Here is a 23,678-nt window from a genome sequence, read left to right as displayed (position 1 = left end):
CAGAAAGGGAGGCAAGAAACCAGCAAATTCCCTCTTTATTATTTACTTAATAGCACCACATGTGAAACACTGAGCTCAATAAAAATTAAGAGTGAGGAACTGTCCAAAAATGTACCTCAAAGGCAATGTTAATGGAAGCATTGCCTAAAAGAGGGTCAGCAATCTGTTTCCAAAAAGGGCCAAATAGTAAATATTTTAGGCTTTGCAAGCCATACAGTCTCTGTTGTAACTATTCAACTCTATTTCCATAGCAGGAATGCAGCCATAAAGAAAATAAATGTAAATGAAGGGTCATGGCTGTGTTCTAATAAAACTTTATTTACACAAACAGGAAGTAAGCTGGATTTGGCCTAAAAGACAGAGTTTGCTAACCCCTGGTCTAGAATAAAGGAGATGGTAAGGTCATAATACCACACTATGAAATTTACAGTTGGATGCCACGTTTTAAGGGCCTTACAAGCTGAAGCATGGTTAGAGGTGAACAGATTTGGAGAGGGAGTCAAAATTATACCACATAAAAAACAGATGAAAGAATTTTTAGCCAAGAGATGGGGAAAATATTCACTTGGAGACACTGTACACTATAGCTGAACCCTATATATTATAAGCCATATTTAAACAATGGCTGTCCTTCAAATATCTGAACAACTGTCAGAAGTAAAGTGGCTCCCTAAAAATGAAGATTATCACTCAAACCAGTGTTTGTTACCAGAAAACAGTATTCAGCCCAATATAAGAAAAAGTGTTCAAGCAATGTGAAAAGAGAATCATATGGCTTGCCTTGGGTGATAATGCTATCCCCATTACAGTAGTTATTCAATAATAAATTAGGTATTTTTTATCCTAAACTGGAGATGTCCTAAAATTCAACCCTCCATAAATACTCCTCAATTCAACATCATTGTCTCTATACTAGAGTAGCCTTGTTTGCCTTATGAAGGCACTATTTCTCACTTTTTTTTTCACCTTAAACTCACTGTAAAAAATACATTTTCCATTGTAATTCAGTATACAAATATAGGGAATACACACACACAATTTTCAAGAAACAATATTTATCCTGAGTACATACAGTGCACTCTCTTGTTTTCCATTCAATTTGATTCTATTCTATTTCAGTTTTTGTTAAAAATACTAAGCAAGGTGCACTAAATTAATTTCATGCAAACCATGGTTCTAAAACATATCCCTAGGAACCTAACCAGTGCTTCCAGAAAGAAAGATAATAACTGTGGGTCGGGTGTGGTGGCTCATACCTATAATCCTAGCACCTTGGGAGGCCGAGTCGGGTGGAGGACCTGAAGCCAGGAGTTTGAGACCAGCCTGGCCAACATGGTAAAACCCCGTCTCTACTAAAAATACAAAAACTAGCCAGGCGTGGTCACAGGCACCTGTAATCCCAGTTACTTAGGAGGCTGAGGCAGGAGAATCACTTGAACTCAAAGATTGCAGTGAGGAATTTTTAGCCAAAGGTTGCAGTGAGCTGAGATCTTGCCACTTCACTCTAGCCTGGGCAAGAGTAAAATACCATCTCAAAAAAAATATAAATAAATAAAAACTTAAAAAAGAAAGATAATAATAATGTCAATACCATTCAATAACTACTTCAATGCACAACAATAAAGAGGCCAGGTGCAGTGGCTCACACCTGTAATCCAGCACTCTGGGAGGCTGAGGCAGTGGATCATCTGAGGGCAGAAGATTGAGACCAGCGTGGCCAACATGGTGAAACCCCATCTCTACTGAAAATACAAAAATTAGCTGGCTGTGGTGGCATGCACCTGTAGTCTCAGCTACCTAGGAGGCTGAGGCGGGAGAATCATTGGCACCCAGGAGTTGGGAGGGTGCAGTGAGCTGAGATCATGCCACTGCACTCCAGCCTGAGTGACAAAGCAACACTCTGTCTCAAAAAATTAAAAAAAAATTAAAAAACAATGAAATGAAATTACACTAGACGAGTGTCTAGGAGTGCAGGACACTATTTTGTTTGATTCAAAGAAGACAAGTGTGTGTGTGTATACACTGAGAATCAAAAGAAATAATGGGGACCTTGGAGTATAGTTTCTTTTTTTTTTTTTTTTTTTTTTTTTGAGATGGAGTTTTGCTCCTGTTACCCAGGCTGGAGTGTGCAATGGCGCGATCTCGGCTCACCGCAACCTCCGCCTCCTGGGCTCAGGCAATTCTCCTGCCTCAGCCTCCTGAGTAGCTGGGATTACAGGCATGTGCCACCATGCCCAGCTAATTTTTTTGTATTTTTAGTAGAGACGGGGTTTCACCATGTTGACCAGGATGATCTCGATCTCTCGACCTCGTGATCCACCCGCCTCGGCCTCCCAAAGTGCTGGGATTACAGGCTTGAGCCACCGCGCCCGGCCAGAGTATAGTTTCTTTTCATTGGTATGTTAAAATAGCATTGACAGTAGTTAAAACTTATTTTTTTACATTTTATAAACTGTTTTCTAGAGTTCAGGAAACTTTTTATTTCATAGGTTCTGAACCTAGGCCAAATGGATCCCCCTAGAGCAGAGTCTACCAGGTGTGCTACTAGACATTAATCCCCCCTGCCCTCAAAGTGTCTGGGTAGAGCCTAAAACAGACTAAAACCCTAAAACAGTAGCCTCCAGTTCAGGTATTCCTGCTGGGGCCTCCTCAGCAGGTTGAAGGAACTTGCAACTTGAAGAAATTTGATGGAAGGCAAAGGAAGTAAGAGGAAAAGAAGATGAGTACCAACCAGCAAGTGATATCAGCATTTCAGGAGCATTATGAGCTATATTCAGTACTACCCCACCAAGGAGGTATTCCACCACATGACTACTCCAATAACCAGATGCAAAACATTGTGCTGACATTCATGGACCAGGGCACCAAGGAGCTACGGGAGAAGTATGGGATACAGGTGTCTAAGGAGCATAGAAAAGAACAGCCCAAGATGAGTAGAGGAAGATGGGATGGCTGGGTGAGGACAAATAGCATGCACAGGTCCTGCCAGGAAACCCCATATGTTTATTTTCATGCATTTCAGATACTTTTGTCTAGCTGAGGCTGATCCTCCCACAAAATTTAAGAATTACAAATTTATGGACAAGTAAATAGAAAGAAGCACTACTGAGATTCTTTAACATGGCCAGGCATGGTGGCTCATGCCTATAATACCAACACTTAGGGAGGCTGAGACAGGCAGATCACTTGAGGACAGGAGTTCGAGACCAGCCTGGCCAACATGGCGAAACCCCATCTCTACTAAAAACACAAAAGTTGGCTAGGCATGGTGGTACACACCTGTAGTCCTAGCTACTTGGGAGGCTGAGGCACAAGGCACAAGAATAGCTTGAACCCAGGAGGCAGAAGTTGCAATGAACCAAGATTGTGCCACTGCACTCCAGCCCAGGTGACAGAGTGAGACTGTCTCAAAATAAAAAAAAATTTTTTTTTAATTCTTTAGTATAATTTCAGGGGATCACTTTTTTAATAGATACAGAAATAACAATGTTTTATATCATCTACATATAAGAAGAGGTTCTCTTGAATAGTGTCTATGAGAAATTGAAAGAGGTTATCATTTTTAAAGTCTTGATTACATTTGCATGGCATGTAGTCATTTTAAGCAGAAAACTAAATTATTTAAAAAGTTATCAGGCCAGTTGCAGTGGCTCATGCCTGTAAGCCAATAATTTTGACAGGCTGAGGTAGGCAGAACTCCCAGGCTGAGGAGTTCCAGACCAGCCTGGTTAACATGGCAAAACCCCCACTCTACTAAAAATACAAAAATTAGCCGGGCATAGTGACATGCCTGTATTTAGGAGGCTGAGGCAGGAGAATCGCTTTAACCTGGGAGGCAGAGGTTGCAGTGGGCCAAGATCGTGCCACTACATTCCAGCCTAGGCAAGAGAGCAAGACTCTGTCCCAAAAAGAAGGTTATTTTGTGGTATCAAGTTCAAGTTTCTCATTTTAAAATGATGAAAATATTTGTTTAGAATATTTTTATATATTTGTAATATATCCTAATATTCTGTATTTTATTCTTATTATAATACATAAAGAAAATGTAAAGTTTTTTTTAAAACAAGCCCCATATCCTCCCAAAACCCCTCTAGTTTATTCTTAGGTACCTGCCATTCAAATATCACTTTTTATGTATGCTGTGACAAGAAAAGCATGCCCTAGAGGAATCAATCACTCTATGGGCTTCTCTATGAAGTCATGAGAAATTGCTCTCAATTTACACTCTCATGTTCTCATGCATGGATATATTTTTTAGGGAGAGGATTCAAACTAGTCACGAGATTCTGGCCCTCTCCATTTCATTCCCCATATGAATGACTAAAACTACCAACTACTTGGTAGTTAATACTTAATTTGTCACCCAAATCAGAAACCTGAGAGTCATGGGCTCTATTCCAGATAGATGAGATACTGTATTTCATAAGCATCTCTGCAGTCTGCCCTTTTTTCACCATCTCCTTCGTTTTAGGTCTTCCTCATTTTTTTAACATGGATTTCAACTTATCATTTTCCTATACTGAATGAAAATTTTGTTTTAATGTGTACACTTTAACACTGAGTTTTCCAATGAAGATTTAAAATTGTCAGTTGAAACTGCAAGAAACTTAAAATACAAAGAAAAACATTTCAGATACTTTTGTCCAGCTGAGGCTGATCAGCCAACAAAATTTAAGAATTACAAATGTATGGACCAATAAATAGAAGGATGCACTATTAAGATTCTTTAATATGGCCAGGCATGGTGGCTTATGCCTGTAATACCAACACTTTGGGAGGCTGAGATGGGCAGATCACTTGAGGACAGGAGTTCGAAACCAGCCTGGCCAACATGGCGAAACTCCTTTTCTACTAAAATTACAAAAATTGGCCAGGCATGGTGGTACACACCTGTAGTCCTAGCTATTTGGGAGGCTGAGGCATAAGGCACAAGAATGAAAACATTAAAATTATTTATTATCAAGGGATTATTGATAACCCATTTTGTTATAGTCTTCCAATCTTCTTTAATGCTTATTTATTTGCATGTAAAGTATGTGCATTTCATTTATAAAAAGAAAAAACTGTTCACAGTTTTTAATCAGCTTTATACATTAAGCAAACACCTCTTATACTTTCCCATGGTAAATATCCTCTATACTAAAGTTTATTACTCTTTCAAATAGATGTACCATAATTTCTTTTGGTAATCCTCTATTAAATGATGTTAGAAATACTTTTAAGTTTTACCTATTAAAAGAAACCATCACATGAACATCCTTGTACATGCACCTGCAGCCTTAGAATAAATCCTAAAACTATGTGGGGATTTAAGGATTCACACCTTATTGTTTAAATTTGCATTCCTTTAATTTTTTCTAAACTGTAGAGTTCCTTTATATTTATTCTTATGTAAACTCTATGTTATTGTGTATTTCTCAGTTTTCTATGAGAATGTTCACATTTTTCCTATTTTATCAAAAATCTTCATATACAAGAATATCAACAATTTGCCATATGTGTTTGTAAATATTTTTTATTATTTGCCTTTTAAGTTTCAGTTTGTAGGCAGAATAGGTTCTTTCTTCTCAATGTTGTCACATCTATCCATTTTTTTCTTTCTGGTTTAGAAATTTTGTTTAGAAATGTTTCAAAATAATATAAATATTCACCTACATTTTCTACTAGTTCTTTTATGGTTTTATTTTTTACATTTAGCTCTTTAGTTTCTCTGAAATTAATTTTGGTACGCTGAATAAGGAAAGAACCTAACTTACTTTAAATGAAAATAACTAAGCATTAAAGAACATTAACAATAAATCAAAAGACTTGTTACCTCTTGAGTAACGAAAGCAACTGAGGGGGTACAAATGAGAGATTTAATTGTGCTGGCAATATACTATTCTTAAGATGGCTGGATACTGTTGTACAGGTCCATAAATTTCTTTAAAAACCTTAGGACCTAATATGTTTAAAGTTAAGAATTTTGTAGATTTTATAAACATATTAAGGTACATATTGTATATTACATAATACCCCCACCCAATGGGGACTAGGATAGCACCACATAATCAAACATATTAACATATATCAGCAAAAGACAAAAATTCATGCTAAATAAGAAAGTTGGTAGTTTCATAGTGATTTAGGTCATGTTCTACAATCAATTGAATTTTTAAATTATTATAGCTTTAGAATACAATATAATGTCTGACTGCCCACTTTGCCCCTCAGTAAAACTGTTTCTTTGCTTTCTTGTCAATGTATTTTTAAAATAAATTTTACACTCACTGTCAAGTTAACCCCATGCCAAGGTAAATCCTTTTAGGATTTTAATTCAAATTTCAACAAGAAAAAGAATTAAAGCACAAGTACTTGAAAGAAGAAAATAAAATTATTATTACAGATCAGATGAGGAGTGTTTACATAGAAAACTCAAATTACATATAGATCATTAGAAATAACAGAAGAGCTTAGTGAAGTTAGTTAGATTTAAGATCAACAAGCAAAGTGAGTTATCTAAGATAAGTGACTTTGCTATGCCAGGGTCCAGACCATGTGCCTAGCCTCCTTACTGAACCTTAATCTGTCACATCAAGAAATAACCTTCATTCTTTGGTAGAAGACCCTCTACAACAACCACTGGTTTTTCTCTTGGCCTAGGTGGCATGCTACAAAGAATTTTATAGCAATGCCTTGACATCCTGTCATTCTACAGGGATAGCTTTTATCCACCAAGGAAACAGAAATATGAAGAGCCAAACTGACTTTATGTTTAAAAGAATCAGCTACTGATCAGCTCCAGTCCACATGTAGTTATCCCAATTAAAATATAATTTTAAAAGTGTATTCTTTTAACCTAAAAAGCCATAATCTCAAGAATATGCATTTCAGTATAAATTCCTTTCTAATTGTACAAAAATCTTCACTACAAATATGTGATCTGTGTTATAATCCTTAATCCTTTAATACTAGTCAAAACCCCAACACAAAGCAGAGAAACAGTGTCTCTTAGAGCCTTCTTACTTTGAGTTTCTGGGCTTCTCCTCTCACTTTTAGCAGTTCAGTTATAGAGTCCACAAAGCCCTGGTAATGAAAGTTGCACATTTTCTCAATTTCTCGGTCATGATTACGGATACGGGTTTCAAGCTTCTCCATGAAACGTCCATGTTCCTCACCATCATAGACAGACCTTTGAAAAAAAACAGCATGAAGATTATACCACAGTTACTTCTAAGGAGAAACAGAATTACAAACCCAGAAGCAAATTTGTTTTTTAGATATTTAGGGCACATAAGCCACAAGATAACCCAATTGTATATTAACAGTGCCTCATTGTTAAATGAGTATTTTTAAGGAAAATCCAAAATTTTGCTTTCTTATTCATTCCGAAATATTTGAGTGCCTCACAGTATTCATCACAAAATTAAAGGACTGAATTACAACTCCCTTGTACCTTTCTTTCTCAATTTAACTAGTCTAGAAAAGCTCGATTTTAGTTAAATTCAGCTATCCGATTGTTCCATGACTATATTCAAGAAGTTGAACGCAGCTGGAGGAAAAAAAAAAAAAACAGCTGTGCTGGCTAGATTCAGGATAGCCATGTAACTACAAATCTAAATTAAGCAGTCAATATCATTGGATAATCCTGCTACAACTATCCCCCATCTCACATCACAGAAAAACCACTTTGCATTCTTTACTATATATATGTGGGAACCTTACCTTGTCCTCCCCTCAAATGTTCATACCTTCACTCTCAGCTGCTGATCTGACTATACACTTTACAGAAAAAAAAAAATAGACACAGAGAACTACCTCCTCTTCCCTCATTAAAATCAATCAGTCTACTTTATATCTGTAACTCCTACTCCCCAACCTCTAGTAATGATAAAGTAAGTGTTCCAAGCTCTTATCTGTAATTCAGTCCCTCTTGTTGTCTCAAGAATTTTATTCCTGCAAGTTTTCCCTTTTATCCCTCCTCTGTATCATATATTTTTCCCTCTCTATTAGATGATTCTCATGGGTTTATAAACATAACTTTTATTTAAACATAATTGTTTTTATTTTTTAATAAAAGATGAAGTCTCAATATGTTGGCCAGATTGATCTTGAACTCCTGGCCTTGGACGATCCTCATACCTTTGCCTCCCAAATTGCTGAGATTACAAGCATGAGCCACCACGCACAGTCTATATACGACTTTTTAAAAACTGCTCTTAACCACACATCCCTCTCCCCTTCCCAGCAAAACTCCCTTCCACTTCCTCACTTCTTTACCTTACTGAAGTATTCATTTCATTCCACCTAATAGCAGCATTTAATATGGTTTTATATTTTCTCCTCCTTTAAACACCCTCTCCTGTACACTTCAATGACACCACACTAACATCTTTCTTAACCTCTACTGATGTGCCTTCTCATGCTCCATTCTTAGCTCCTCCTCTACTATATTAAACATTCCTAAGACCTCTTCTATTCTGCACCTATGCTCTCTCATCAAGCAAAGCCTTCTAATTCCATGGATTTAAAATATCATCCACATAGTGCTGATTTCTTAATCTATACCTATAATTCAGAGCATTTCCCTGAGCACTAGATTCAAATATCCAGCTACTATTTAACGCCAGTTGGGTTTTTTAAAGCCATCTCAGTATTTACATAGGAAAAAAAATTTATTACTAACCTATCTCCACTCCCATACCTGTTTCTCCTTAAATTTCCCAACCACCTACCCACCCTATTACAGCTAACAGCACTATACAGTTGCCCAAGCCAAAAATCTAGGATTGACTCCTAATCTCTCTCTCTCTTTCCATCATATATCCTATCCAATACATTAATAAGTCCTGACAACTCAACCTCTGAAACATGTCTTAAAATTTACCATGTTCCACCATTTCCACTAAAACACAAGTCTAAACCTGTACTGTCACCACACTGGACCAATGCAGCAGCTTCCTGACAGTCTCCATTCTGCACTTTCTATCTATGCCACCCCTTGCCCCAAAACAGACGCTCCACGCAGTTATGAAAATGATCACTTTAAAGCAATAATCCCCCTGCTTAAATCTCTCCAATGGCTGACCTTTATAAAAGAATCTTTATCATTGCCTGTAAGGCCCTACGTAATCTAACCTCACATTATCTCTCTAACCTAATTTCTCTCCTCTCTCTAGTTCCCACCCAAATTCCTTTCCATCCTCTATGTTCCAGCTACCCTGGCTTTTTTTAAAGCCTCTGCCTCAAGAATTTTGTTTTTGTAGTTCTTATACTAATAATGGTCATCCCCTATACCTTTGAACAATCTCTTCCTCCTGTCATCATCCATGATATGTTGTTTATCTCTACCTCCCCACAACTCACCTCAACTAGATTATAAGCTCAAGGGCAAGAATTTTGTCTGCCATATTCACTACTGTACCTTTACAACAGTGCCAGACAAGGAGTAGACAATAAGTAAACATTTATTGACTAAAGAATGACTAACACCATCTCTAAGGACTCTTTGATTGCCGACATTTGTTCAAGAAATATCCATTTGCTCATTGCCAATGTTTCCTGGTTCTATAATCCTTTCTGGGTACTGGATCACTACCCTAATCCTATGGATCAGAAACCACACTCCCCTCAGGAGATCAGTTATACCACCCAAAACTCAGCAGTAACCATAGACGAACCAAACGATGGACCACATATACAATGGTGGTCCCAATGTATTATGTAGTGAAGTCATAGCCTTTGTAATGCTGTAGTGCAACACATTACTTTTTCTATATTTAGATATGCAAATACCAGTATGTTATAATTGCCTACAGTATTAAGTACAGCAACATACCATACAGGTTTGCAGCCTAATAGCAATAGGCTATACCATACAGCCTAGGTGTGTAGTAGGCTACATACCACCTAGGCTTGTGTAAGTACATTCTATGATGTTCACACACAACAAAATTACCTAATGACACATTTTTCAGAACATATCCTCTCTGCTAAGCAACATATGACTGTACATGTTTGGCTTCCAGTCAAGATTCTGAACATTTACTTCAGAAAAGGCAAAGCAATCTGGATTCATTCTCCTTCCTTTGAAATAAAGGAAGATTGTCAAATAAATTATAAACAATCCCTGCTTTGACAAGCAGAAAAATGCAGAATAACCATTTGCTGAAAAAGTTGTTTAGAATACCTAACAGAATCTACCACTGACATTTCAAGTAGTCTCAAATAAGCTTAACTTTTCCCCTTTTCAAAGAAAAGGAAAAGAAATGTTTCCATGTAAACATATCCATTTACCTTGACACTTGGATACCGGGAAGAATCACTGAAAACTCCTCAACATAAACTGCATAAGCTGACATATTATTCAATATTAGACAACCTCTTGGTTTCAAATTCAGTACACCCTGACTCAGTAATACTTCTAAGTTAGGTGGCAAGTGTAGTTCCTTCTACTGGGTAAAACTTCTTTTCATTTCTTCACTCTAGAGATCTACATTAACATCACAAAAGACAATCTCTAAAGAAATTCAGAACTTATATTAATAATGCCTTCCTACGCTCTCTGATCTTCCCATTAAAAAAAAAAAATCAAAAACCTAAGAAAGGAAATGTGGATTTTAGCTGCCTATGTAGACTTCATCTTAGCACTGTAATTGGCTTGCTATAAGTCTTTGGCCAATCCAGTTAATCTCTCTGATCCTCAGCTTTCTCATTTAGAAAATAGGAAGCAATCAATTACAATTCTCTTAAAAGTACTAGCTTAGCTTTAAGTATCTAAATTCACCTCCACTTTCAAATTTACTTAATAATGCTAAGATCATACATTTGCAGAATAGTATAAATAGGCAGTAGTTCAAAACAGGTTAATGGGCTGGAGGTAGTGGCCCACGCTGGTAATCCCAGCACTTTGGGAGGCCAAGATAGAAGAATTGCTTGAGGCCAGGTGCTCAAAACCAGCCTGGTCAACATAATGAGACCTTATATCTTTAAAGAAACAAAACAAAAAACACCACAAGTTAATAAAGTTTCTACCTCCTTATCACTACAAACCGTCTGTTACTCCTATCTTAGGACCATTATGATTGTCATATTCTCTTTAATTATAATGCAGAATAACATGAAAGGTTTGCAGTAGATCCCCAGAGTATTTTGAGAATTAAATAATAATAATAACAATAAAATATAAAACAAACATATTTAAAACAGGAGATATAGACTATGTTTAAGAGACTTTGTGTTCTGTGCATTTGTTTCAGGAAATCCATGATTCCCAGATCCTATGTGGATTTTCTATACATATAAGCATGATTAGGAGAAAAGTTTCCCATAGTTTCCATTTGGTTATCAAAGCAGTTAAAAACCACTAATTTAAAGGTTTTTCTTCAAATTGTCTACCAAAGGAAAAGGCAATTATGAACTGATCACTACCTAACAGTTCACCATGAATCAGCATTTCAAGCATATTTAAGTATAACTACCAACGTATCCATCAGCTATAAAAGGCTAAAAAAAATAAATAAACAAGACTTAAACATTGAAAAGGTCAGAAATCTACTACTGAAGCTAATCTAATATTGGTAGTCAACATTGCAGTTGAACAAACTGCCTTTTTTTCTTTTAGCAAGTATCTTAAGGTAGAGAAAGACTGCCATCTAGTGATGGCCCTTTTCTAACATTCCTCAAAATGATGTTGCCTTACAAGTAAACAGTGCTGCTTAAAAATCTAAAAACTATATTCCGTAATACCTGTTGGTCAGAGACTCATAGCTGATTACTAAATGATATGTAAAGTACTGTAATGTTTAAATTTCCATCACTATTAGTAAGCAGGATCCTGAGAATAAAGGCATAGGTTTTTGACATGTCCAGGTTATGTTGCAGTCAAACAAAACAATCTACGGAATAAACTGCAGCACAAGTTTAATTATTTGTGAAAAATCTCAATAATATTCTAGTAGTAGTTAGTACGAGGCAAACAAGAAGAAATACATGGAAATTAACAAAACTTTTTATACTCTAAATTCTGACTCAACTAAATAAATGCTGCCCTGTGGAGTCTGGTTTCCAAAACCCCCCAAATAAACCACAGGTTTTTGCAAAAAGTAAATTATTTATACTAGTATAACTATCTGATGCATAGTTCTAAATATGATAATGATACTATATCCATATCCCACCTAAATTTCATTAAGAGATCTTAATTTATAAAATGGCACTTGAGTAATTCTGCATGAAAAAATATTTACCATTCCCCTGTACCGAACCGCTACAGGATTATATCACTTGCTTGGAGTCTACATTAACTCAAATTTGCTTGTCAGAGAAGGGGGAAAAATAATGTTATGAGCATTATGTTATTTCATTTAAATCCAATGCACCTTATAAATTAGACATTATTCCCATTTTATAAATGAGAAATCTGTAATCTAAGAAGATGAAGGAACTTGCCAACTTCACACAGATGGAAAATGTCCTCTCTAGTGCATCAGTCTATCTCTTAGAACAAGGAAAGCAAGCGAGTCACATGGGGCCCCAAAATGTTAGTTGAAAGACGTCTTAGAGATGGAATACAAAGCTCTCATTGTATACTCAAGGAAACTGAGGCCAACGCAAGTTAAATGCCTTAATCAAAATTACATTGCTTGTTATGATACAATTAGGCCTGACCCCCAAAGAAAACACAGTTCAAAAAAGCTAATGCAGTATGAAGCCCAGCACAAAGCTAAGTGGTTTAAAAAGAGAGAGACAAACAGAGACAAACTTCTACTTCAAGATGAGTAAGCTGCCTACTAGGAGTGCCTACACAATTATTCTCTTCTTCCTCCTACTGGAAGAGTCCAATTCATTCTGATATTTCTATTCTATCACACGGATAAATATTCATTGATCTGTAAACCAATCATGGTAATTGCATCTCTTTGTCAGTGACCAGTTAATATATGGTCACGTGAGACACTCATCTCACTAATGAGAAGGAAAATCTGGCAGTGAGGGTCCAAAAGAAGGTTTTCTTTCCTGAAGCATTCAGGAAAAGAAACTGCTTTTCCTGCTTTACACATTGTCCTGTGAAAGCATAATGTTTAGAGATGCAGTAACTACTCTGAAAAGGAAGAAGATATTGCCAAAAAATCTTAGAATGGCAAAGGGGAAAATGAAAAAACACTTGGTCTTTGATAGTGATGCAATCCTGAAACAGCCCTATCTCCAAACATCATGTTATATGACTTAATAAATTTCCTACTGTTTAAGACACTTTCCCTTGATATTCTGCTACTTGCAAAGGCAAGTATCCTAAATGATGACACATTGTTCAGTCTGCAAAGGTAACAAGCAAATCAAAGAAACAACCAATAGCAAGTCAGAGCCTAAACAATGCAAAGCAATCTTGTTCCCGGGATCTAGGCCATTCTTCTCCCTTTGCTTCTAGTTTAGTTAAAAGTAACTCTCATTTTCCCCTCAATTTTCAGCTTGCACCTTCTCTGGGAAACCTTCCCAACAACAGACTATTAGGAAATAAACTAATGAAATAAACTAATCATACAGACTCAGTTATGTGCTCCTCTTCTGTGATTATCATCTTCACAAATATATTAAACTTTATCTGATTGTCCATTCACTTGCCAATCTCCCTATACTAGAATGCTAATCTGTGGGCAGTGAATATATTTTACCCATTTTATCTCCACCTCCTGGCACAGAGCCTGGCACAGAGGAGGTCCTTCATATAAGATGAAGATGGAGAAAGAAAAGGAAAGGTAGGAGACTAAGTGATGAGGGTTTCTAGTTGTTTCAGAGATGAATGCAAAAGTGTATCCCATGTTACAAAGCATTTCTGTTGAGATGTTTTCAGAACCACGGAGAACTTCAAGACACATTGAACTGAACATTTTGGTTTTGTTTTTTATTAATCCAAGGAAAAAATTCCAGAGTTTATTCTGGTCTTTTCTTTTTCATATATATGTTTTTAAACTTCTGTCACGGTTTTAGTGCTCAGACATTTCCTTCTCATTAAGCTCCATAAAAGCATCATTAGTATTTTTGTTTATTTGAAAAGTTAAAAATAAAGTAGAAAAACAGATTTGTGCACGATGTTGAAAGAGAAACTGCAGGAGGTCAAAAGGAGTTTAAAGTCCCTTCTCCTTACTTCAGTTTGTCTATCAGTTTAATTCCAACCTTAGTATTGTAATCTGGATGCTCTGGGCACATAAAGATGAAGTAAATCAATCAGATTACCATCAATGACAAGAGAAGCATATGCTAGTTAATGAATTCTAAGCTGAACACTACACCCAAATATGTTTGTACTGCTGATCAAATACATTTAAATCCTTTCCAGTTATGAAGATACCAAGGTATTCAACTGGCTTCACACGAAGATAGCCCATATAACCAAAAGAATGCTGTGATGTGGATCTCTCTCAAAGGAGGAAGGGAACCCCAATGATGGCTATTTTCAGAGGAATAAAAACAGAGTAGAGCAGTTTCAACTGACACCTAGCCAAAGGGCCTACTAAAACCTGGTTTTGGTTAAATACCACTGGAAAGTAGAGAAGGGAAAACTGTCACAAAACATCAGTCAAATCAACAACAGACTATTAGGAAATAAACTAATGAAAGCAAGGAAACTCCAAATTAAGAACATAGAGACTGCCGTAACTGCTGCTATGATAATGTCACACTGTTAGAACAAGTAATCACCATCAGTAACTGAAGCTATAAAGGCAAAATAGGATTGTCAGTGCTTCACTTTGTCCTTTGTATCTATTTGTATTAAGTGCAAAAAGATTTTATTTCACCTGCATCTTTCAGTAGTGGTCATGAAATCTGGCATATAGAAGTTGGATCATGAATGTTGCTGCTAATTATAAGATAAGACATTTAAAAAGTACCTCTACAGACTGGTGATACTCATTGAATCTAACCTAGAAAACTGCTGAAAGCAGAGCACTAATACAGTTGGTTAGGAGTTATAATATACTTGGTAGGTTAGCTCTGGTTTCACTGCATGGAATTCAGAGTGTTAAGTTTAACACTTAAACATGCAATGTTGGAACTAAATGAAATGACCAGTTTATTTAGTATCTATCACCACCATAATGAGTCTGAATCTAGGGCATGTTGATAAAACTCTTCCAGATTCTTTACAAAAGATATTAAGTAGAAAGGTGGTGCAAAAGTAATTGTGGTTTTGCTATTACTTTTAATGGCAAAAATTAAAAGTAATGGCAAAACCATAATTACTTTCGTACCACTATAAATATTTAATTAAATAATTACGCTGAAGAGACATGTAAATATTAAGAGACTGTGTATTAACTATTGAAACATGACTCTACTAAAAGAAAAAAAAGAGTAATTGAACATTTCAGTCTCCACACTTAAAATTATCATTATGGTTCCGATGACAGGTATCATTAAGCTATCAACAGAGAAAGACAAACTAATAATGGTTAACACTAGTATGGTAGAAACACTGCAGTGAATAGTCATGATCCACTTACGCACGTATATTTAATGTGGACTTAACAAAATAGACCATGCAAGTTTTCTAGAATCTCTGAATCAAACTCTAATAAATGTAAGTAACCTCATTTGTAGATGTTTATGTTGTGTATACTATGTATATAAATGCATGTATTATATACAATATATATACTATATATGTGGGTGACATATATATACATACCTCACACACATACACACACGCAAACACACACACACACTTTTTCTAATTTTCTGAGAAAGAACCAGACCTAACAACACCATATTCAACTCCCGGTCCAATTTCACCCAAAAGTGGTTATTTGCTGATACCCTATGCCTAAAATGAAGCGACCACATTTTAAAACTCTTTATAAGCAATTAAGTCCATGAAAGAGGATGGATGAAAGGCATCAGAATAGTTTCCATTCTAAAACATAATAATGAACAAGGCAGGCAAAATAGGATGAAGTTCCATCAACAGTATGGAAGACTAGGTACATATGAAAAACCTTTCTACTATCAAACTCCTAATCACCTCTAACCATCTCTAGCCTAATCACTCTAATCACCTCTGATCTAATGCTTCTATTTTATAGCAATGTGGAGAAAAAGAGACCTGGCCTATTGCCCACACATGGTGGGGAGTCAAATCAGAGGTCTTCAAATGAATGAAGCCAAGATACCCAAGGAAAGATCCTTAGTGAAAGATAAAATAGAAAAATACTTCCTCATAAAGGGAGACTGCAAGTAAACTTACCTATCTGGTGTTGGCTCTGAGTGAGGGAAGAAGAAAATTCCCCTGATAATTTGAAATGACATGCCAGCCTTCTCACAGAAGGGAGGTCTATACTCATACTATGAATACTATGTGGTCTGAGAAATCTCAACTGACAATTTATTTTTAAAGTAGCCCCAGCATGGTTGTTAATACCCTCAAATAACCGACTGAAGCAAAAGCAAATCTTCTCCAGAGAAACATACCTTAACTCATACTTCTAGGAATTCTCACAAATAATACCCCTTTGAACTGGAACTTAAGTATCAAAAATCATAAAACACGCAAGGAAACAAAGTATAAAAACAAGAATCAGAAGAAACACAAATAGCAAAATCAGGCTTGCAAAGGCTTAAAAATTAATATATATACATTAAAAATAAATGTGTAAGATGCTTAAAGAAATATAAAAGGGATTTACCAAGGAAAAAAAATATCAAAAATGGATGTATGAACCCAAAATATCTGAGATAGGTCTCAGTCAATTTACAAAGTTTATTTTGCCAATGTTAAGAATATGCCTGTGACATAGCCTCAGGAGGTCCTGATGACATGTGCCCAAGGTAGTACATGTGTCCAAGGTGGCTGGGGTACAGCTTGCTATTATACATTTTAGGAAGACATAATATATCAAACAATACATGTGAGATTTAGATTGGTTTGATCTGGAAGGGCATGGCAACTTGAAGTAGGGAAGGGCTTCCAGGTCATAGATAGATTTAAAATTTTTCTGATTGGCAACTGGTTGAAAGAGTAATTATTATCAGTAGAAAGGAATGTCTGGGTTACAATAAGGGGTTGTATAGACCAAGGTTTTATCATACAGATGAAGCCTCCAAGTAGCATGCTGCAGAGAGAATAGTCCGTAAATGTTTCTCATCAGACATAAGGTCTGTGTTGATGTTAATGTTGCGGGAGTAGAATGAGACATATCCAACTCCCTCTTCCATCACTGCCCAAATTTCAGGTTCACTTTAGAATGCCTTTGACCAAGAGGAAAGGTCCATTGAGATGGTGGGGGGGACCTTAAAATTTTATTTTTGGTTTACAAATAGATAAACTGGAAATGAAATAAAGAACTTTTAGAATAAAAATATAATAACTGCTATTTCAAACAAGAAATAGAAGGGAAAATACTTCACTGGGAGGTGTATATATAAAAAGTACAAAATGCAGCACAGAGACAAAAGATACAAAACACTAAAGAAGAGTATGGAGAATACGACAGGTTTAATTGGAGTTCTAGTAAGCAATAAAGAGACAGGTAATTTTAAAAAAAATAGCTGAGAAGTTTTCAGAATTGATAAAAGAGGAGTTGTGACCCTCAAAATAAAAAGACCCATAAGCTTTACCAAAAGCAGCCCCTATCTCTGCTCAGTTACATCTATCAAATATTTAGAACTGGCTTCCTATTTATCCCTTAACTTCATAGCTAAACTTCAGTAGTGTGCAGAACCTTGCTATGACGGAGCTAATTATGTAAATATATGGACCCCTAGACCCATGCAAACTTTTGATATGTCTTTTACCAGCTCATTCTTCCATTACTTACAGCATCTATTCCAAACTGTCACCATTCTCTTTAAGATGCCAATCTCAATCCTACAACTGTCTTTCACAATGAATGGCATTGCATGTGTTACATTTTTTAAAATTCAGGCTTATTAGGCACAAAATATTCCTAACTTCTTGCATTCCAATACACAAATCTATCTATATCTCTGTCTACTCTTATATTTGTTTCTTCTTATCTCTATGAAATAGATAAGTCATCTAAATGCAAGACTAATCCTATTTCTAGAAATCTCATATCTCTTCCACTCCCGGAAGGTTATTCCATCAACCCTTTCTTTGGTGGGGTAAGTTGTTCTGTACCTTTAAATGTTTCTCTCTACTGATTTCTTTCTCTTAACAAAACATGCCCCCATCTTAATAAAACCACAGAGCCCGCTATTTTAAAAGAAAAAAAAATGGACTAAATAAAAGTATCTCTTCTAATAAATTTCCTTCTGGCATTCTTTCCCTTCCTTTTGTCTCTCTCTCCTCCCTCCCACCCCACTTAAAATCTCAGTTAAGATTTTAAAAGAGCACACTACACTTACTGCCTCCATTTCCTCAAATTAGACTTGCTCTTCAAACCAGTATAATCCGTTTCTTACCTACACCACTCACAATGAACCTATTCCTGCTAAAGTCAATAAAAGACTACTAATTGTCAAATCACATATCCACTTTTAAGTTCATCACTTACTTGACTCCACTTTTGTATGTGCCACCACTAACTATCCCCTCTTTTTAAAATCTCTATTTCCAGGGCTTCTATTACACTCCTTCTTGGTTTTCCCCATTCTCAATCTCCTTCAATAATTATTCTTCTTCCCTCTGCCCATGAATACCTCTCCTTGACCATTTCTTCTCACTCTTCATATATACACCCTCAGAGATCTCATCAATACCTCAGAGTTTAATATTAAACAAGTCTGGTTACCAAATCAATAACACCAGAACATATCTCTGTCAAGTTCTATAAAACTGAATACCTAACCACCATTCATCCTCAAAGACATTGCAAACTGCATGTCAAAAACTACTCAGCTGGGCGTGGTGGTATGCACCTATAGTCCCAGCCACTCAGGAGGCTGAAACAGGAAGATCTCTTGAGCAGAATTTCAAACCCAGCTCAAATAATACAACAAGGAGCATGTCTCTTGAATTTTTTTTTTTTTAAAAAGGAATTCTTCAACTTTCTTTTTTTTTTTTTTTTTGAGACGGAGTTTCGCTCTTGTTACCCAGGCTGGAGTGCAATGGCGCGATCTCGGCTCATCGCAACCTCCGCCTCCTGGGTTCAGGCAATTCTCCTGCCTCAGCCTCCTAAGTAGCTGGGATTACAGGCATGCGCCACCACGCCCAGCTAATTTTTTGTGTTTTTAGTAGAGACGGGGTGAATTCTTCAACTTTCTACCCAAACTCACGTTTCTCTCCTAGTATTCGCCATCTCAGTTGAAAATAACACCAGCCACTGAGTTACCTAAACTAGAAATACGTACGTTAACCTTGACATGTCACTCCACCTCACACCTCCTCATAACTAGTCACCAAGACCTACTGCTTCTCATTCCATAATGGCTCTTCTATACTCTTTTTCCTCCCTATCCTCCCCAGCTACTACCTTGACTCATGTCCTCATAACCTCTATTCTGAACAATGTTTTTACCACTTTCCCCTCATATTCGTAACAATCCATCTTCAATATTTCTTTGACAGTAATTTTTAAAATGAGACCATATACTTGGAAACTGAAAGAAACATACACACACACACACACACACACACACACACACACACACACACGGCTGGGTGCAGTGGTTCATGTCTATAATTCCAGCACTTTGGGAGGCTGAGGCGGGTGGATCATGAGGTCAAGAGATCGAAGCCATCCTGGTCAACATGGTGAAACCCTGTCTCTACTAAAAATACAAAAATTAGCTGGGCATGGTGGTGCATGCCTGTAGTCCCAGCTACTCGGGAGGCTGAGGCAGAAGAATTGCTTGAACCCAGGAGGCGGAGGTTACAGTGAGCTGAGATTGCGCCATCGCACTCCAGCCTGGGTAACAAGAGCGAAACTCCATCTAAAAAAAAAAAAAAGAAAGAAACACATACACACAAACACACAACTTTTGGATCTTCTTTCAGGATCAAGTCCAAAGTCCCTAGCGTAGTATGTAAGACCCCCTCCATGTCCAGCATTATCTCTGAATACTCACCACATTCACTCTACAACTCTACTTGAAGTTTCTTGAGTGTAGCATGTACTCTCTCCGCCTGCAGTCTCCTTACTATCACTTATCTGGCAAATTCCTACTCATCTTTCAAGGTTCAGCTCAAAACTCAACTCTTTCCTAAAACCTCTCTCCTTAATACAACTACTATAACCTGATACAGAAGCTGCTCACCTTTTTCGTTTTTAGGTGTTTTTTTTTTTTTTTAAGACAGGGTCTCACTCTATATCCCAGTCTCAATCAATCCTCCTGCCTCAGCCTCCTGAGTAGCTGGGACTACAGGCATGCACCACGACACCTAGCTAATTTTTTTATTTTTTTTGTAGAGACAGGGTCTTACTATGTTGCCCCAGATGGTCTCAAACTCCTGGGTCAAGCAATTCTCCCACCTTGGCCTTCCAAAGTACTGGGCTTACAGGTGTGAGCCACCACGTCCAGCTCAGAAGCTGCTCTTCTTACCAATAAGGTAGAACCTAAGAAACTGTTCATAAAACCAAAGCAACTATGAGGAGCTTAAGCTTGCACACTCTGGAGGCATTTACACCAAACAAGACCAAGAGTTCATTCCTTAAAGATTCAAATTCAATACTATTTTTTTCCTACTTGCTCGTAATAGGCATCTTTTCCCAAATGAGGCCAATTTCTTTTTTTTTTTTTTTTTTTTTTTTTTTTTGTAGAGATGAGGTCTTGCTACATTACTGAGGGTGGTCTCAAACTCCTAGCCTCAAGCAATCCTCCCACCTCAGCCTCCCAAAGTGCTGGCATTACAGGGTGTGAGCCACCACACCCAGCCAAATTTCATCTACAGTAACAGTCTTTTGCAGCACATAATAGTCTAGTTCTATTTATTTCATTTTTTAATTTTTTTTTTGGTTTGTCTTATCTTTTTATAGACAGTGTCTTACTCTGCTGCCCACTCTGGAGCACAGTGGCACAATCATGGCTCACTTACAGCCTCAAATTCCTAGCCTTAAGTGATACTCTAGCCTCCACCTCCTGAGTACCTAGGACTACAGGCATGCACTACCACATGCAGCTATTTTTTTTTCCAGAGATGGGGTCTCGCTACATTGCCCAGGCTGGTCTCAAACTTCTGGGCTCAAGCAATCCTCCCACCTTCAGCCCCCAAAATTGCTGAGATTAGAAGCGTGAGCCACTGCACCAGCCCATAGTCTAGTTTTATAAGGAATATATTCAAAAATATGTTTTTTGGCTGGGCACGGTGGCTCACGCCTATTATCCCAACACTTTGGGAGGTCAAGGCGGGCGGATCATGAGGTCAAGAGATTGAGATGATACTGGCCATCATGAAACCCCATCTCTACTAAAATACAAATAATTAGCTGGGCATGGTGGTGCATGCCTGTAGTCCCAGCTACTCAGGAGGCTGGCTGAGGCAGGAGAATTGCTTGAACCTGGGAGGTGGAGGTTGCAGTGAGCCCAGATTGCACCAATGCACTCCGGCCTAGTGACAGAGTAAGACTCCACCTCAAAAAACAAAAAAACAAAAAAATAATAATAAAAAAAGAAAAGAAACCTATTTTTTAAATGATGAAACAAAATCTGTTGAAGCACCTAGCCCTATCTTTGACAAGGAGTGTACGATAAGGATATAGAATAAGAGTTACTCCTTAACAGTCATGATACAATCATTCACCAACCGGCTCTCACTTTGACACTGTATAAACTTGAACTGGCCTTGAACCTATGAAGCCACATGTGGTTTGAGGTAAATTTCACCAGGAGTACTGTCATCTTGTTTCGCCTCAAAGTTCTTGAACAGATGCCTAGTATTATCAAGAAGTTACATTTAGGATAATGAGCCTAGAAATGAATAGGCAGCACCACTAATATTTGCTGGTGGAAAGCATAGTTAATGTCCTTTTGCTTTGAAATGTTTATTTGTTCATATTTTTGAAAGGGTACTATGGTGAACACTCTATACAGTAATGATTTATTTGCACGTCTATCTCCCCTATAAGACCATGAGTTTCTTGAGAGTTTACACCTGGAACAATGGCTGTATCCCACAGAGAAAGCATTATAAAGCGACAAAGAGCCTAAAGCAGTGCCCAAAAATGTTTCAACATTTCAACTTTCCCCAAAGACAAGCACTAGAGTTAAATAATAAATATTCTTACCAAAAAGTAAATTCAAGTTCTAGCAATGCAAATAATTTGCACTTCAGCTAAATGTTAAATAGAAAAAGAAAGAAACAGAGGAAGAAAATGAGAAATTTAGATGGCTAAAGGAAATCCATTGTAGGAGGAGAGGAGTGTCTGGCAATAATTTGTTATTTCCCTAGCTTTCCTCTAACCTTCTCTGGAAGCTAGGAGAAGGAAGATGATTAAACTGCAACAAGACCTGGCTCTGAAGAGAACTGGTGTTTCTGGCCCTTGCTGCCAATAGAAGGGGGAGGGTGACAGCAGTCCCTATGGGTTTTTAGAAAAAATTGCTTCCAGGTGGAAATTTTTTATGGTACTGAGCAGCCTGGAGCCATTTTTTGCTTTACTCCTTAACTACTGATGATTAAACCATGGACAATCAGGCTGCAACAATGGAAACAGTTAGACAGCACTCAAACATCATGGTTACATGCTCCAAATTACAAAGTTAACTCTCAAAGGAGAGAAAAAATCTGTTGGCAAAGTCTTTTTTAAAGGGGGATGTTTTTAACTGGGAGGGTGAGGTAGAGTCTGTTAAAGATTTAAATTTGCAAGAACATAAAAGTAGCCAAGAACTCTGTATCATAATGATAAACATCAGTCCCATGCCAAACCTAGACACTGTAATGTATAGTCATAGGGAGCTGAACACTAAATGTCCTGGTATTTCACAATTTTTCATTACTTTATTTTGGCCTGGATTAAGCATTCTATTAAATGACTGTCATAGGTATCTGTAGGGAAATCCAGCCATACAACACGTGGGATAGCGAAGTCAATTTATACTTAATCATGGTTCTAAAAAAAGTTGTGGTATATGTTTCTGAGTTTGGAGTGATGGCTCAAGAATATCAGCAGAAAAAAAGTTACTTACAGTACCAACTCATATGAAAAGCACATACAGAGACTAATGATTTGACTACCCAGCAATTTAATCTAGGCAACTTTATTACCACACTATCATCCAGATCATTAAAGATTAAATTCAGCCCAAAATTATAAAACCGTAGTAAAAATAAGCATTTTAAAAATATGTGCCAAATCCTGTTAAACATTTTATATTTACTAACTCACTTATTCCCCAAAAATAATCCTCAGGGCATAGTTATGATCATCATCATTTTGCACATGAAGCAACCTTTCTCACATTGCCAGTACACAGAAGCATGTACCTTTCCCAGGTTCCCAAAATTATATAAAGGATAATAAAATGGAAGGAAAAGGATGAGGGAGAGGAAAAGGAAGATGAGTAAAAGGAAGAGGAAGAGGAGAGCAAGAGAAGGAAGATGAGGTGAAAAAACAGATGTAAAACTATATACACATTCAATATAAAGATAAATATGTCTAAATATTTTAATTCAATTCTATAGAAAACACAATCAAGGACAGAAAGAAAACCAAAAAACTAAGACAATGTTTAGATGATGCAATTCTGAATTTTTTCTATTTCTGTATTACTTATCTATTACTTAAATAAACATGTATTGCTTTTCC

The 23,678-nt window shown here is 36.9% G+C and overlaps 1 protein-coding gene across 2 annotated transcripts in view; it reads right to left on the bottom strand.

Moving 5' to 3' along the window:
* The window catches only part of EXOC6B (exocyst complex component 6B), a 676,956-nt gene that overhangs the window by 574,301 nt on the left and 78,977 nt on the right, over window positions 1-23,678 (bottom strand). For both annotated transcript variants that reach the window (XM_003922614.4, XM_010333467.3), the window contains exon 2: window positions 7,006-7,171. In XM_003922614.4, coding sequence (XP_003922663.1) covers window positions 7,006-7,171 — 166 coding nt within the window. The remainder of the gene's footprint in view (window positions 1-7,005; window positions 7,172-23,678) is intronic.

This window comes from Saimiri boliviensis, chromosome 1 (assembly GCF_048565385.1).
Source record: "Saimiri boliviensis isolate mSaiBol1 chromosome 1, mSaiBol1.pri, whole genome shotgun sequence".
Classification (NCBI taxonomy): domain Eukaryota; kingdom Metazoa; phylum Chordata; class Mammalia; order Primates; family Cebidae; genus Saimiri; species Saimiri boliviensis.
Note: the sequence above shows the minus strand (reverse complement) of the source record. Positions and strands in the feature narration are given on the sequence as shown.